The following is a 17,506-nucleotide window of genomic DNA, read 5'->3' as shown; positions in this document are numbered from 1 at the left end:
TTCTTATTTTGCTTTCCGCCTCCGTCGAAATGCGGCCCGCGCGGCCGGGAGTAGAACCTGCGTCCTTGCGCTCAACAACAGAACGCCACAGCGATTGGGCCCCCGGAGCTGGTCGCAAATGCGCTCGTGTTCAGCCTGCATCGATGCAAGAACATATCGGCATCGTCTCCTCCGTGGTATGTGTTCAATATTAGAGAGTTTTAGAATAGGGGCCCCAAACGTTTGGGGCCCCAAAGAAATAGCGTCGAAGCCACTGCGCATGCGCAAGACGCGAACTGCGTTTGGGTTTTGCGTCGGGCACGCTATTTCACCGATTTAGCGGGAGCCCCAAAAACTGGCCCAAAAGATTTGCGTAAAAAAACATGGCGGCACCCATCCAGGTGACGGCTCTCACCTAGCACCAAGCTGGGCTTGATTCGTGGTAACGCGTGAAGTTCGCAAGCTAGAAGTGACTGCGGTTATCCCTTTTTCTTACCTAGCGTGTGTTATGAAGGCTGATTCATTAGACGCCGCTGATTGCGAATTCTATTGTCGATTTCATGGCTCGTAAGCCGTGCTTTGCTTGGCTGGTGAATAAGGCACGTAAAGTTGGTTACTCAAAACTAAGCGCAACTAATTGTTTGCTGCTAATAGAATAACCTCTTAGTTGTAATTAAACGCGAAAACATGAAAGTCACAATTATGATTCTTATCATAAAACGGCATATTTTATTTTAATTATTTCTAATAGCTTTTCTTCGACGCCATAGTGGCGCTATCAGCGCAAGACGCAATCCGCAAACGCTAAGCCCTATTCTAAAACTCTTCACTGCTGCGTGCCCCAACGCTAAAACACCCGCAAAGCTCTTTGAGGCCCCTATTCTAAAACTCGATATTGTATTCATGACTGACGTGTACCTGCAGAATGCTTTCTTCTAGCATAAAGAAAGAATTTACCGCAAAGTGCATCCGGCTGACGATAGCATCGTTACAGCCGGTTGACTTTCTCCCCCCTCGCCCCACAGAGTTAATGCGAAATTCAATAACCCTAAAGGGCTGAAAGCAGTACAGCGGCATATCGGTACAGTATGTGGTATCGTTTTAAGCAGATGCGGCCGCGCGCGCGGCTACTGGCTCCGACGTCGTTTCATCGCGACTTTACAATAAAGCATGAATGGGCCCTTTAAAGCGTAGTTTACTTTGACTCTTCCTTCCACTTTGCGAGTGGTGGCTGCCGTCTTAAGGGTACGATGGGCCGGTCCCGCAGGTAGTGAAAAATAAAGAAAAACCAAGGCAGTCCGGAGCGGCGGTTGTTGCAAGCAAGCCTAACCCGACACGTTCATACAATCCTAGTACTAGCGTGGTTATACGCAGTACCCGCATCAAGCCGAAGCTTTCTTTGCCTCTTATCCCCATTTTATGGGTGCTGCTTTGCCGATGCAAGCGACGGTTAACGCGCAACGAGCGCTCGCGAAGGGAAAGCGAAGTACTTCGACGTGTATTGAAGCGTAGCTTTCTTTGCCGCTTCATTCGACCACGCTTTAGACTTTCCACGCTACAGTAAAACCCCTTCCGAAGACGAGCGGTAGTTTCGGTTTCAAACAAATAAAAAAGAAAAGTTTTTTTTTCCAGGTTTCTCAATGACGACAGGTACGCACGAGTCTTGTACAACATTTATCAGCAGGCACTCGTTTTGCGCGAGTACAAAAGTGTGGCAGGGGAACCAAGCTTCCTGCACAAGCCTGAGTGTCGTATCAATGTCGCTCGGTTCACCCCTCATGATGGTCATTATAGCCATTGTGCTGCCGCTGAAATACTTGTAGTGATGGACTTGAGTTCGTGTTAGTTCGGCTACACATTTTGCTCATAATTTGCTTCGTCCACGTATATTGCCAAGACTGCAAGAGGTAAGAAAACCCGATCAATCTGACTTTTCAGAGCATATGACGGCGAAATCGCGCGCAAGCGGAATTATTAGCCCACTTTTCATGTGCCGCTGCTACTGTGACATGGACGCAGATATAAGTAACCCATTCGGGCCAAATTTTGCACCACCGACGGCTGTAGGAGAACTCAGTAGAAAGACCGGTTGAGCAAACCTTAGCGATATTTACTGGTTACCACGCAGCTGCTTTGTTCAGAGGCTAAAAAACGGCTAGAGAATTTATCGCTAGTTTGGATATTCTGGCACATCAGCTCGCTTAATCACAAATTATAATTTTGAATAAAAGTTTATTGTGCATTTTGAAATTTCGACCTTGCTTCGAGTCATCTCACAGTACAAAATGAGTGAGTAAAAATCAAAACGTTCAACTCTGACTTGTGTGCACGCCTGGCCGACTTAGAAATCAGTCCTCTTGAATTGCTCCTAAAAAATGCGAGATCCTACACGCATGAAGGAGCTACGAAGTGTTTTTCCTAGTAACATGAGTGCACTTCCCGTGTGTTACTACAATGGAAATAAACTAAGTCCACTAGCACGCAAAAACTGTAAGCAGCGGCCGCGCTGAATTAACGCATGTGCTTATTTACTTAGTTCTCGTCGTAGTAATATATATATATATATATATATATATATATATATATAGCAGGACACAGCGTGTTTGTTCGCGAGTTCATGATGGACGTGCTAGCCGCGCCGGTCATGAACGCACGATGAAATTACGCTAGAAAGTCGTGGAAAAAGGATTGCTTGCGAGCAGACCTCTCTCTCACACATATTGGACTCGTAATTAGTGACGTCATGAATGTGTCGTTTTGTTTTGCTTGCGATTTGTTTCGAGCAGGATGCCCGGCAACCACCAGTGGCGGAAGCGGCGCTGGCGCGCCGCGTTGGCATGTGACCGCGGGCACTTTTAACGTCCCAATGGAGGTGTAGGGAGTTTCCGCCCCATGCAACAACGTTCTGGCGCCCGTCCAGTCCTCTTCCACGCGTCTCTCTATCGCGCGAATAACTGCTCGCCCAGTAACCAAGTTTTATTAGGCTACGCGAGCCAATCGCGAAGCGAACAGCCTCGATAATTCGGCGGCCGATTCACAGCGTTGGCGTCAAGTATACTGGAATACCGACAGCGCATCGCGGGAGTGCGTTCATGCCGCGACCGCTGTTGAACGCCAGCACGTAAACCGCGGTACCAACGGGATCACCGCCGACGGAGGGACAGCGCCGTGATTCACGACCCGCACTATTTGTTTGCGATACGGCAGCCTTTGCAGCCTGGCAACAGTAAAGGAAATGGCGACACGCGAGAGGAAGGAGAGCTCGTTATCACGGAGGCGCAACGCCGTTTCCACGCGTGAACGTGCGTCACCGACCGTTACGACAGTCGAGAGGCTACGATAACGAGTGCAAAGCCGCTTCAAGCCACCACGACAACGCCGCACTTGCGTCCCAACCGTTCGTCACCTGGCCAAAGTAAACCACGAAGCGCGCCCAAAAACAAGTGAAAAAAAAATAATTTATACTTGCCCAACTACGGCACGATTATGAGGCGCGCCGTAGTGGAGGTCTCCAGATTAATTTCGACCACCTGAGGTTCTTTAACATGCACCCAATGCACGGTACGCGGGCGTTTGCGCATTTCTCTCTCCTCGAAGTGACGCCCGGAGTCGAACCCGCGCCCTCGCGCTCAGGATAGAACGTCATAGCAGCTGCGCCACCGCGCCGGGTAAACGCCAAGAAGAGGCCGAGTGTGGGCGCCACAGCGTCCGATGCTGAACATGAGTCGCAGCACTCTCCAATGCACGCGTGGATAGCCAGCAAAAAAAGAAAAAAAAGAAGTAGAAGAAAGTTTTTCTGACCATCTGTTGTTCGAGTTACATTTTGCAGTACAAACAGTGACTGATACAACATATTTTTTTTAGTAATCGACGACATTTTACACAGGGACGAGGTCCTGCCCATTCGCATGCTTTCCTTTTTCTACAACAACACAACGGGTATAGGCGCTTGCGGATGCCCATTTCCGTGGGCAACGCCGTAGTAACGCGATCCCTCTAGCACCCATCCCGCGGGCTTTGGGGGGTTCGAGAGGGAAAGATCACAGTGGCTGTGGACAAGGCGCGCCCTGCCCGCTCCATGCCGTGCCCTGCGGCGCATTCAAATAGGATCACCCAGTGACTCACAGCCGGCGGCAGGCACGCACAGGCACGCCCACTTCCGCAAGCGTGGAGTTCCGCGTGGCTCGGACAGAGCTGCCGTCGGGAACTGCCGCAATTACTGCGCCGGCCGGCAGGAATTTGAGTGATTATTACGCGGTTCATCGCACGCTCGGTGCGAGTAAATGGTATGCGGCATAGCAGAGACAGAACGACAAGGTGGCGACTCTACGACAAGTACTTAATAGGGACGCGGTAAACCGAGTGACAGAACCCCAACACCAGCACGCATTCACTCACGCACGTCGTATATGCGTTTGAAAACGACGTGGGAATTACCCGTTTGTCGCTAGAGGCTTTTTTTTTTTTTTTTTGGTTTACGAGTTTGTCCTCTGCTCGCTCGACGTGTTTCGCATCCGCATCTCGTTTTACCTGAATTCTGTCTTTCTCTTGCGCAGTGCGTTCGAATTTTTTTCTCAGTATTCTTCTGTCGTCGAAAAAGCACACAGGCCGCCGAAGCGATATTTATTATGAGGCAAGCCGTAGCGGGAGACTCCGGATTAATTTGGACCACCTGGAATTATCTACACGCAACCAACAATGCCCGCTGCACGAGCGTTCTTGCATACCGCCCATGTCGGAATGCGGTCACGTGCACCGCGGCCGGGATCGGCTTGGCGACGTCGTGCCCAGCAGGGACACGACACAGCCACGTATAGCTACCGCGATGCGCCGGAAGTCGACACTGTATACGGGAGTCTTCTTTGGCATTATAACACGCCTACAACGTCATTAAAGGCGACGACGCATGCCATTGACTGGCGAGTGGCAGCATAGAATCAGCGAGCAGGGCACGAGCATTACCGGCGAAACGTGCTGCGACGCCCTGCACAGGTGCGCAAACCAGGGCGCAAGGGGTGCGGGCGTCGTCGGGTGAAGAAAGCCCGCATCATGACGGGCGATCAAAGGCAGCGTTAAAGTTTCGGACTCGAGTACTTTCAGCTTTAGGCTGAATTCATTCTTTTTTTTCAACCTATTTTGCATTTTGCGAATGCAAAAGAACAATATGGAAAAGCTGTGATTCTATGAGCTCTGTGTATAGGGTGTTTTACTTCTTCTTTAGCTGCCCCAAATTTTTAAGAATTGCCAGTGGCAAATAGCACAATTATAACCCACGCGGCCATTACTTCTATGAAATCTAAATCCTTAATCGAATAACTACCATAATTACGGTAATTAACTTTCTTAAAGCCCACATTTCAATCTACTAATTCTAGCCGGTGAGTTCGCCAGGCATTATCGACCTGGAACGAATTATGAAGATGGCACTGGTTCCGAGATATGCGCCGTCAAACTCGTGGTAAGAATGCACTTTTGTTGCACTTACTGTTTTAAGAAAACGGCTGCTTTACACATGAAAGCACAAAAGTAAGTGGAACGCCAATGCATTTCGTCGGACACTTCGAAAATTAATACCACGAAACTGGTGGTGTCCTGTGAATTCGTTCCAAGTGGATAAGCCTTCCGAAACTCACCGGTTACAATTCGTAGACGGAAATATGCGCCGTAAAAGAAGTAATTGAAAACTTGATTAGCGCAATTATGTTAATTATTCAATTTGTTTTGATTAGTTGTAGATGAAATGGTCCCCTGATCGAGGGTTAGAAATGTGCGAACTGCCAGAGTAATTTTTAAAAAAGTTGGTGCAGCTAAAAAAAAAAAAAACACTCCGTACACTGATCCCACCCGCACAGACGCATAATTTAGTCAACCTTATAAAACAGCGCAAGTACAGATTCCACACGGAAAATTAAAAGAATTCACTGATGAATTTTGAGAAAGGTACACATCATCCGAGAAAAAAGAAAAAGGTCGATTTGATTGGCGCACGGAAGAACCGAATAAGCCCAAATTTCGCACGCGCCGCTATGCCGATAAAGCTTCTATCAGCCGACGCAACGCCATAGGTCATTGCGCGCGACAGACTGAGCACGTGCTGCTTACGATGCTCGTGGAAATCTCCCGCGACGGCATCGCGAGATATCCCGGGGCACGATTCCCCCGATAACGGTCGATGAATAACGACCGCGCCCCGTCATACCCGATCGGTCGCCCGCGAGACGTAGCATCGGCGAGACGTTGGCAAGGGCCAATAAGTGCTCCCGGCATCCGCCGCTGCAGCAAATGGAACGCGGGGACTTCCGCCGGCGCCAGCGCACGCGATTGCCGCAAGCGCTGTACCGAGGGTAGACAACACTAGCTGCGACATGCCCTACTGTTTTCTGAATATGCGCAGGTCGGCTCGGGAGCCAATGTATAGCACAAAATGTTACAACACCGAACACTCGACGGCTTCAGGATGGTGACGGTAGTCGCACGTTAATCTGCCCTGACAAGGAGACACAGCGAGCGCAAAATGTTGATTACACCGTTTCTACAGAGACGCGCGGTGCTCGCTAAAAAAAAAGTCATAATAAAAAATAAAAGAAAGTGTTCTGAGGTCATCAAGATTGAGCGAAAGATGCACGGTAGAAAAATTTGCGTGCTAAGGTCACACCTACGGCACTCGGTTTAACGTAAGGAACAGCATTGTTCACAAAATGATTTCACTGGAAGCGGCAACAAAGAAAGGGTAACCGACCGCCCGGGACCAACGCAGGCACCGCGAAAAAGTTGCGCACCTTCCACCACCGGCGCGAGTTCTGAAACGAGACCGGCGGGCGGGCGGGCGGGCGGGCGTGCGTGCGTGCGCACGCACACACACACACACACACACACACACACACACATTTCGGGCTCTGCAACACGGTCGCCAGCGCGGGCTATAGGCGCCGAACCCCCCCCCTGAAAGGAGGGACACGTGAAGGAAGGCGGTCGCTTATGGCCGAGCCTGATCTGGCACGCCACTCAAAAAAGGACCCGCTCTCTTTGGCCGCGGTCGGTCCGAAGAATCAATCGATCCGGATGCGCGCCGCGGAGTGACAGCGAGGCCGATATCCAGTGTAGCACAAGGTGGGACGCGAAACGGGACGACACACACACATACACAAGAAAAAAGAAAAGACCGCCACACGACGCTTGGAGAACAAACTGACGACAAACACCGATAGTCGCGACTCCGTGGTGCCCAGACGAGAATACGTGCACGACCTGCGGCACGAAGACCGACAAATCGGTGTGTTTAATGCGGGTTCGAGCGACACAAATCTGGGTGCTCGAACCCGCGTCCGGAAGGACGAAGTCAGCCTTTCCTGAAGCAGCACGAATGCTGTCGTTGCGCTTTCTTTTCTTCCTTTCCCTTCATTTTTTTTTTTTTTTTTTTGCGCGTCCCGCACACAACACCCGCATGCGAATTATTTCTGGCAAGTAACTCGCAGCGGGCGCCACATCTCGTAATGGCTGTCGTCATCGAGACTCGGAACACAGCGGCACCCGCCGCGGTGGCTCAGAGGCTATACGGCATGCTGCTGCTGAGCACGAGATCGAGGGTTCGATTTCCGGCCACGGTGGTCGCATTTAGATAAAGGCGAAATTGAAAAAAAAAAAAAAAAAAACGCTCGTGTATTCTTAGATTTAAGTACACCTGCAGAAGACCTCTACTACGACATCCCCCATAGCCTCAAGAGTTGCTTTGGGACGATAAACCCCACGCATCAATCCGCCCGGATCAATGGTCCATTCGATTGGGCTGCACTTGGCCGAGCTAGTTCAGCGCCAGTTCTTGCTCGTGCAGAACCGACACGGCACGAGCCGTGCACAAACTTTCTGAGGAGCGCAGGAAATGCTGCGAACTCGTCCTGCACGGAGCCTGCAACGTGTGAAACGAATGGCGACGTCCAGATGCCGCCACGTCAAACTGGTGAAACGAACTGCCAAGTGAAGCACCTCCTGAACTAGTTAGCAAGTGCAGGCGAATAGAAATGGAGCTAAGGGGGTATGCTGTCTCGTATTGAGCCGGCTGTCACTGCGCATGCAAACACGGTCAGGTGCCAACCAACGACGAAGCAGGACGCTCTGTCTCGAGGCCGGCATTAGCACCAGCCCGTCGGGTGCAAATACTCTTGTCAAAACGGAGCTACAAAAGGAAGCTGGAATCTCTGGAATCGCCCGCGCAACAGGAATTCCCCAGCAAACCTTTCCGATTAGAAGGAGAGCAGGAAAGCGAAGTAAAAAAAAAATACGCGGTTGCGTCGGGACTCTCTCGCAGAAGCCAAAACTCTGCGCCACCGGCTCTTGGCATTGCTCGTCACTACGACAACGAACAGACATGTGTGCGTACACTCGCTCTCGCTCGTTCGCGCGCGCCTGCACAACGAATAAGGAAAACACGTGAACAAGGATCGCTTAAATGAGCTTTCAGATTTACGAACTATTACACAACTACAACGTCCTGGACACTTGTGGAATGTCAACGTACTCCGTGCCGCCCTGCAGAACGAACATCTCGAAGCCGTGGTGCACGCTAACTGACCGTCTTCAAATTGAGCGATTGCAACATGCGCCTCAAAGTTGCAATTAACAAGTTAATTAGCCAGTTAGTGTTCATCAAGCTAATAAGTGGGCGCAATAAGCGCTCCCAAACGCCTGCCGCTGCGAAAAAGAAAGTCATCTGTCCTGCTCTGAATATTTTCACCACGGCTCTAACAAAGTGCATATAATGAGATAAATTTTACAGTTCCGAGTTATCCACTCAAATGTTCCATCCTATCAACTTGCGAGATTATTCTTTGCGCATTTCGTTATGCGGCCTTCTGTATTATACAGCGCTCGCGCCAGGAATAACGAACCAAATCGGTGCTAACAATGTTTGCACTGTACCATATCCCGTCTCAGACGAGAATCCCCATTTAGCTCTCTTATTATTCCGGAATATTCGGCTGCGGATACCGCCGCACCCGCAGCGCGGCATAACACCAAAATTAGAGTTAGCGTTTATCGATGCGGTAACATCATTCTGAAACAATTATGAAGCTAAACATTTCGACAGAATTGCCTGTCTGGTTGGGAAATCGATTAGGACTTTCAGACTGACTCCAACCAAGTAACTGAATTTTATTAGCCCGACGTTTCAGAGCCCATTCGGCTCCTTCTTCAGGGGTTGTTCTTGGTGGGGTGGTGGTGTGCAGCTTTTAAAGGGTCTTTTGTAAAGAAAGGAGGGGAGAGTACGGAAGGTGGGGAGACACTTCACAGACGGGAAAAGGGGGGAACAAAAGGGTGAGAGGGCTGCCGTGGTGTTGGGCGGCGGGATGACCGGTGCTGGGGGAGCTTGGCCCGCGAGAGTGCCGCCGATGGGAGGCGGGGGGGACGGGCAGTTGCAGCGGCGACATTTTCGTGTTGAACTCGAGCGGGAATCTGCCTGTCTGGGCGTCCTCTTCTTTTCATCATGTCGCCAAGGCCATGGATATACACCGTGGGTAGGTTGCGCTTCATGCGGTTTATGTTACCAAACCCCCCCCCCCCCCCCCCCCCCCCCGTATTCTGAATGTGCCATGACTCCAGTAGTATTTTTCGCGAGTTCGTCTCTGTTTGAAGGATTCGAGCGTCCTGGAAAGCAATTTTGTGGTCGGCGTCTTCAATGTGTTCGACGACGGCGCTGCGTATACGGTTGAATGTTCTGCCGTCGTTCTCGTGTTGTCTGATCCTTTCCTTTAGATTTTTGGTTACCCGATGTACGACGCCTTGAGCTTTTTCTTTTGGTAGACGATCTTTTGGTTTAGGGAGGAGGATATTCAAAGTGTTTATCAGCTTGTGCGCCACTTTGAGGCCTTCTCTCTTTTGTTTTTCCTTTTTTTTTTTCAAGATTCGGCTGAGCGCTTCTTCGCTGGTACATCTGACGTACGGGATGGACACTCGCTTCTGGGGTTGAAGAGAAGTTAACGGCTGAAGGTCCCGTAGTTTGTTTCTTATTTTTTGTTGTCGGGTTGTTTTTCTAATGAAGTCATATGTGTAGCCACACCTTTTAAGTTCGTTGAGAACCGCTCTCTTTTCTTTCTTTTGATCCGATTCCGATGAGGAATGAGTTTCGGCTCTTTTGAATAAAGAATTTACAACAGACGCCTTGTGGTTTGCCGGATGGTCCGATTGGAAATGAAGGTAGCGGCCCGTGTGGGTTGGTTTTTCGGCAGACTGACCCCTTCCCGTCTGTGAAGTGTCTGCCCAGCTTCCGTACTCTCACCTCCTTTCTTTACAAAAGACCCTTTAAAAGCCGCGCAACGCCACCCCGAAGAACAACCCCTGAAGAAGGGGCCGAATGGGCTCCGAAACGGGCTAATAAAATTCAGTTATTTGGTTGGAGTCAGTCTGAAAGTCCGAAACAATCATACACGGCGGAAAAAAAAGAAGGGAGAGATGCGGGAGAGAGAGAATGCTCGCGCACTAAAATGGATACAACATTTATTCCAAAACTATGGCCTAAGTGGGAAGAGGAGACGTGGGTATGATGCAAAAAAAAAAAAAAAACAGCATGTCGAACAAAGGTTAGAGTTAGCAACAACATATATTATCCGGTGGCAATTTCAATCAGTTTCAATCAAACAGTCGCACACGTTCCTCCGTGCGCAGGGACGTACAGCTTTCCCGCGTTCATTGTTCACTGCTACGGCATGCCCTATAGTGTACAGGTACTCTCTAGTCACGACGAATGACATTAGGGGACGGAAACGGCTTGCGTCCCGTTGGCGCCCCCTTATCTATAACTCTCGAGCGTTTCTCAGAAGTGTCCGACAACGTAACCAGACGACGCAGCTGAAGCTGCGATTCGGTTGAGGCTCATGAAAACTGATAATTACGGCATTACGCAGGAAGTAGCTGTAAACGTCAGGTTTATAACAAAGGTGTTCGCTTGAAAAGCAGACATTAGCAACAAAAGGCACCCACGCACGCAACAGAAGGGCTTAAGGATAAGAATTTCAAAAAGAAAAAGCGCGCGAAACGTCACATTGTGAGCAATGCTTGGCACGCAGAAGTATGAGTCAGTTTTGCCGCGACGCCTCGTGATGTGAAGCTCCGCTCAAACAGAAAAAAAAAAAAAGAATACCTGCCACTCAAGTATCTGCAGCTAGCCTTAGGCGATGGAAAAATAAAAGCCGCCCTCGAAACGAAGTCAATTAAATGGTGCTTCTCGCGTAGGCCGACATTCTTGTGAGCTTCCGGGCAGGCCGAGGCGGTCACAAACGTGATGGAACTTCCGAATATTCACCGCGACTTCCCCCTGGCATGTTTTGTTTTCTTGACGCACTCGAACATCAGTTACTCGCGCAACCGGGATGACAACGATACACTGCTGTTGACACGGGTGCAAAATGCGCATCATCCAACACGGCTCGGCCTCGCGAGCAATAACAAGGCAAAGCGCGGATAACATCAAGGCAGTTCCTTTCTCTACACGCAGCGACCTAGGCGTTTGCTTCGCAGGTTTAACCCCATTCCACCTAGACGACACGGGACACGTGCATTGAAATGAGCGCTGTACGCACGAAACGTGCGAGATGTGGTGGGTCAATAACTATCGATACATTTCCGTTCGAAAGCGAAAGCTCTTCATCTAGACTCATTAACCAAAGCCAAAGGTACATACACGGTTTATCGTGCCTGATTAACCGTTACCTGTTTATTTTTTTATGTTCTTCATTTCTCAACCTTCATGGCGACGGTACCTTCGTTTAACCCGTTTCTACGTACGCAATGTTTTTTGTCTCAGCGGTCATCGCTAACAGGAAGAAAGAAGCTAGTTAAAGCAACACCAACATAACAACAACCAAGCAAACGAACGACAAGCCAGGTTTAGCGGCATCAACTTTTGCACCAACAACTAAGCGCGTGTTTAACCGCACTGTTTGCATGAATGCCGACACCAAATAACACATCTTACTCGTTTCGATCGGAGGAGTAAGCTGTGTTATCTCTGAGCGACTCTCGAGCATGGGCACGGCGGTAATAGTAAATTTGCCAGGCAGTTCCTTCGCAGACCGTAAACAAGATTTTCACGAAAACACCAACAGACACATAACAGTGCACAGTACATGTAAAAAACGATCATGCTGGCTTGATCATAGCATTTCGGTCAGTAACGCATGACACTCCGCTTCTTGATACACCACTACGTTTTACCCGCTAATTCAAAACTCGTTAGGCACCCGATGGTTGGGCGAAATACATTTTCCTTCGTTGTTGAGGTCACTCAACGTTGAAGGCTGAGGCTGCTTAGACAACGCCGCAGGACAAGCGTGGGGCTCACTTGTGCGACAAGTGAGGCTGGGAATAAAGGATGAAGTGGTCGGTGAATGTCTTTAATGGTGCTTAGAGACCTTCGACATTCTATGCGCGCATAGGATGAAGAGCATGAAGTCCGATAGCAAAACAACGTGCGAAGCTCAGTTCTCGATGCATCGTCCAAAAGTTTCTACCGCAAGTTGCACCGTTTACACGCAACGCGTGCTCATCGGCAGAAGTGCAAGAACGGACACTCACCCAGAGCTCCAGACCCCAACTCATGTTTTCATTGACGAATATCCAGCGTGCAGTTGCAAACGATGTTTTCGACGAATAAACGCTGAGCAGTATCACAGCAGTTTGAGCCACACCTCTCGTATACGTTTCAGAGCTTCAGATGCACGTCTGTTCTTCCATTTCGACACAAACACCAGCCATCATTTTGTGACACACGCAGGAGCAGCTCTGAGCAAGATGGCCGCCTATCGCTGACTGGCCGCGGCCTCTGGCGGCCGTTGTAGACAATGCTACTTGACGTTTGAAACACGGACTCTTGTACAAACAGATTTGTCTATATAATGTTATTTTTTTTTAAGTTTGTGCAAAATAAGGTAACATAACTTTATTTATTTCAAGATACGTTGGTCATTCCCAAAACAACGTTATTCAAACTCAACTCTACCCCATGGTTACCCGACGTCCCCGTCCCGCGAAACTGCGATCATAGAACCTGCGAAGACAACTGCGTCGTCTGCTACGGAGGCCGCCATTGTCGGCTCATTGCGTTCGGAGAAGTACGCTGCGTTCGTGTCGCGCCGAGTCGCATGGCTACACTCACGAAGAAAAAAACAAGTGTTCTGCTGTACTTTATGTACTTTTTTTCAAAGTATACATAAAGGTACTGCACAAAGCTGTTGTGTTGTACACATAAGAGACATAAACGAAGCGCCTGATAACTCTACCGGCTTTTCGATAACAGCAGCCGTAAGCATGCAGGATATAATGGCATAGTAAGGAATTCTTTACGGGGGGCGGGGAGGGATGCAAGTCAATCTATATGGCAGGTATTTCTGGCACAAATAAGTTTCGACACATTTAACGCTCTTTTTCTGAGGGGACAGCCTACATTTCCGAGTCACGTACCCTGTTAATGAATTACGCGAACTTATTTGCAAACCTCGCATCAGTTTGTCTTGCTTCTTGCTTTTAAAGGGCACCAGGACTTTGCAAAATCGCTTTCTTCTAGAACGCTTCCAAGTTTATAGACGCATTTCTTTTATGTTTCTAGCGGTATTTTGTTGCAGTATTATTCTTGAAGTTAGGGGTATCTTTTATTAAAGACAGAAGCTGCTTCCGTAATTCTGTTGAATCTGTGTTCCTCATAATATAGGATTATATATTGCGCCTGTTATTTCGTATATATAGCATGTACGCAATAACACTTACAGACAATTCAAAGTTCTGCGCTGTCATTGAAAACTACAAAACCTGAAGGAAAAAGTTAGTTTATCTGCAGAGAACACACTCATACATAAGCAGGAACATTATATCTACATTGCATACTTCAGATGTTCGTCTTTCTGAGCATCTGACTGAGTTCGGTCGCTCAGTGTTTGGTACCGAATGAAATGAGCAGATAACATTAGATAAGTTGACTCTGTTAGCAACACAATAAATTGACCAAATCACATGATCCCTTATGCATGCATCGCAACAACAGTGAGCTAAAGGCAGATGACGCGCGCTGAAAAAGGGGGTGTATTGTGATTTTTACGAGCCATGGGAGCTTTCTTTTCGGGTCTGTAGGGACAAAAAAAAGAATCATCCAACCACTTCTATAATGCTTGTTGTGTTGGGAGACGCGGCGCCTAGGCATCCAGCAAAGGGAACGTTCCCCGCGCCCACCGGTTGCATCGCAGAGAATGGGAAAAATATTTAAAAGATGGCGGCGGTGCACCTCGCGAGACAAACCACTACAAAAGGTGGCACCACCCTACCTTAAGTGAGAATGCACACTACTCTCCTCGCTACTCTGCTCTAACGCGCGCGTCGAGGCGCCACAGCCGTTGTTGCCATTGTGATTCCAAATGAGGTAGTAATGTCATCAATGAAGGCGTTTTTAAAACCACTGATAGAGAAAAACGAGGTGATCCTGATTTCCGACGATGAGGACGAACAAGATAGCCGGGATACAAATGTTAGTCTTGTCTTACGCTTTGCGATGTGCTGTACTTCGGAAGTCGGGAAGTTGCGTATCGTGCTTCGGACTTCCCGGCGCCTGCGAGCAGCCAACAATTTGCCTTGTAAAGTTGTAAAGGGAGAGAGTTTATTTTTCTGAAGATAGGGACACCAAAAGCGTAGTTCTGTTTTGCTCGTGAAGTTGCGTAGAAGATCCCACGTGGCGATTGCAATGCTTAAAAAAGAAAAAAAAATCTTTACGTGTTCTCCATTAGGTGACTGGACGAGTCCTGAAGAAGCACCGGCAGACAAGTAACAGTGCGACAGATTGTGTAAGTGTGGATTCATTTGCGTACACGTGTCTACGTACTTGCAATAACCCCCATCTGTCTTCGAAGTGATTACACTGCTCACTTTAACGCAGTTTTTCGTTGCGCTAGAACGCATGCACGTCTCCGGTCAATGCTGTGCAAGATCGCATGTTTCGCTAATAAAACTGAATTGCACATCACAGAATCGTTTGTTGCCACCTGTGGAATGTCAAGAAGTTGCCCCAAGTCGAAGGATGTGTAGTTCCGCGGATAACCAAATGGGTGTGTAACCGGACGCACAGGCTTTCCGTACTGACAGTAGACTCCTGGCCTGATCACATAGCTCAGCGAGCGGAGGAATGGTATATTGTAGCAAACGTTGCGCGTTCACGAAGCCCTCTGGCTATTGTTCAACTCGACGCAAGCGTTTTCACATTCTGCATGTATATGTATATATATATATGCGCAGTATAATGCAACTGTGCATGCCATATGTGTTCGAATGTGAAAGCGACCGGGCAACGATTCGCTTGTTCAAGCTAGCCATGAAACGGGCGCCAGTATGTTGCTGTTCAGAATAGCGTCTCGTTTCCATCGTAGCCCAAGCAGCTGACGTCGGCAGATCTTGTAGGAAGCTTAAACAAGCCGCAACACCATCCGGGCCGCGCCTGATGACCTACCAATGCACGACGCCACGCTTTTTTTTCCAAGTGGAAGTGTTCTGAGACAAAGCAGAAACTTGCATTTATGCTTTGAGTACGAGAAGCAGTATTTCTGAGACGATTTCGTGGATGAAGCATAAACATGGAGTTTCGTTGTCTATGGCACTTAATATAACTTGAATGAGTTGCACATGAGTATTAAGGTCATGCTTTAAGTTTATGAACAGACGAAACTCTTTGGTACTATTGTCGGTCTTCAAAACTTAGCTGATATTATTTGGCCGACACATTTATTAATGAACTCACTCAAGTATGTTTTGCCTACTCCCTTTCTTTCTTTGAACATTACTGAAGACACCTTAAAATAGGTTTTAAAGCTGTTATAAGTGTGGTTTCAACAAAGTATGCAGTTAAGACCAATTATACGTATATAAAGTTGGCCCTCTCCCTGGTAGGAGTCAAGAGTGGGCGATGCTGTCATTTTGACTTGTCTCCATGCCCTTTCTGCAGAGCAGTCTGCAAACTAGCTGTTCGTGACTCTTAAAGCTGTGTGCATGGTGCCCATTTCACTATGAAAAGTGTGCATGCAGGTGATGTTGAGGAGGCATGAGCAAGATACACTAAATTAGTTTGAAGAGGTAAAGTATACTTTCAAGAGTTTCTTTGTATTTATATTTTGACAGGAAAATGCTTTGGTGAAAATGAAGGTCAAACTTCTCTCTTCAGAATTTTAACCCATAATCACGACACTACTGACGTCAGCTTAATGCCAATGATTCTGAAGTATACTTGCTTCAATAAACAAGAAAAGTCACAAAAGTCGTTAGGTTAAATCTTTGTCCACTTTTGAGTATGATGCAATTTTTCTTGGTGCTGATCAGACAGTGCCAATATCCATGATGTCAGTGAGAGAGCAGTTGGGGTAGTTTCGATATGGCACCACCACTGGTGTTGAGGTCTGCATCTCTTCTGGCTTGCCAAGCCTCCGCTTATTGTAGAACTGACGTATTTGTGATTCCTGAAGTGTAACTTGCCACTCGTGTTTAACATTATATTTTAGTCACTTGAAAGCTATAAAGGTGGGGGTAGTTTGCCTTTTTCACAGCATTATTACTTTTGTATGCTGTTTGTCTGTTGTTCTTTGACTAACAATTATGATGCCATCATCACATGGACTGTGGCAGCATTTGAGCATCCTTGCTATCAGTGGAAGCTTGGGAATTATAAGGACATTTAGGTTCAGTGAACAGAAGCCAATGACTGTGCACACTGAAAAAGAAACCTGCAAACTTCAGCAGACAAGGGCAGTGAAAGTTTCTCTGGTTCAAACCTGGTTAATATTATGAACACTCAGTTTGAGGAAAGAGTTGGTGCACGTAACCAATATGTGGTCATCTCTCATTTGTTCGCTGTACCGTTTTCACGCTTAGCATTTTTTTGTTTTTTTGCTGGCAAAGGTGCATAGAAGAGGAATGGGTAAAGACCCGGTAGCTTTGTAGATTAAACTATGGGAATTGCAAGTAGGTCAGTTTTGCTATGGGGAGAATAGTGGTTATCCAGATAGGACTCGAAAATTAAAGATGGATGTTAACGTCGCCTTGGAGTTACCGCATGAGCTCCCCGTGGGATCATAGATTAAGGCAGCATTCATTTGGCACTATTCATTTGTTTATTAATAATAAGGAATTGCATTGTATTTGATGGTGAGTAAAGATTCAACCTTGAAACGTTCATGAACTTCCTGCACAAGAAGGGTGTAGATACACGGAACTATGGGGCAATCTGTGATGCAAAACTGCAGCCATCGATGTCACGATTTGGGTGCGAAATGCAAGTAAGGGAAGTTTCACCTTGATTTTCTGCTTTATTTTTTTTTCAACTATAGAAGTGCAAATTGAATTTTTAAAGATGAAATCACCACTATAGTTAGATTCAACTTCTTCATTAGTGTCCCTTCAAGTTGGTGTATGAAGAAAATTTTGATTAGCCATTGATTAGCCATTGATTAGCCCCATACGAGGGCGTATGGGAGTAGATTTTCTGAATGTGCTTGAGGTATTTGGTGGG

General features: G+C 47.8%; 2 protein-coding genes across 9 annotated transcripts in view; one reads left to right on the top strand and one right to left on the bottom strand.

Annotated features, from left to right (window-relative positions):
- The window catches only part of Cip4 (formin-binding protein 1-like Cip4), a 238,230-nt gene extending 225,459 nt beyond the window's left edge, over positions 1-12,771 (bottom strand). Inside the window, exon 1 of the mRNA XM_055063429.2 lies at positions 12,547-12,771. Within this exon, the coding sequence (XP_054919404.1) occupies positions 12,547-12,570 (24 nt within the window). The 5' untranslated portion in view covers positions 12,571-12,771. The remainder of the gene's footprint in view (positions 1-12,546) is intronic.
- Positions 12,772-14,296: 1,525 nt separating this feature from the next.
- The window catches only part of LOC126547757 (uncharacterized), a 201,063-nt gene continuing 197,853 nt past the window's right edge, over positions 14,297-17,506 (top strand). For 3 of the 8 annotated variants that reach the window (XM_055063419.2, XM_055063418.2, XM_055063417.2), the window contains exons 1-2: positions 14,313-14,485; positions 14,742-14,798. In XM_055063419.2, coding sequence (XP_054919394.1) covers positions 14,387-14,485; positions 14,742-14,798 — 156 coding nt within the window. In that variant the 5' untranslated portion in view covers positions 14,313-14,386. Of the gene's footprint in view, positions 14,486-14,741; positions 14,799-17,506 lie in introns of all 8 variants that reach the window. The other 5 variants (XM_055063422.2, XM_055063421.2, XM_055063420.2 and 2 more) reach the window with 4 other exon arrangements.

The sequence above is a fragment of the Dermacentor andersoni genome, chromosome 1 (genome assembly GCF_023375885.2).
Source record: "Dermacentor andersoni chromosome 1, qqDerAnde1_hic_scaffold, whole genome shotgun sequence".
Classification (NCBI taxonomy): Eukaryota; Metazoa; Arthropoda; class Arachnida; order Ixodida; family Ixodidae; genus Dermacentor; species Dermacentor andersoni.
The sequence above is the reverse complement of the archived record's forward strand: the minus strand, read 5'-3'. Positions and strand labels throughout refer to the sequence as shown.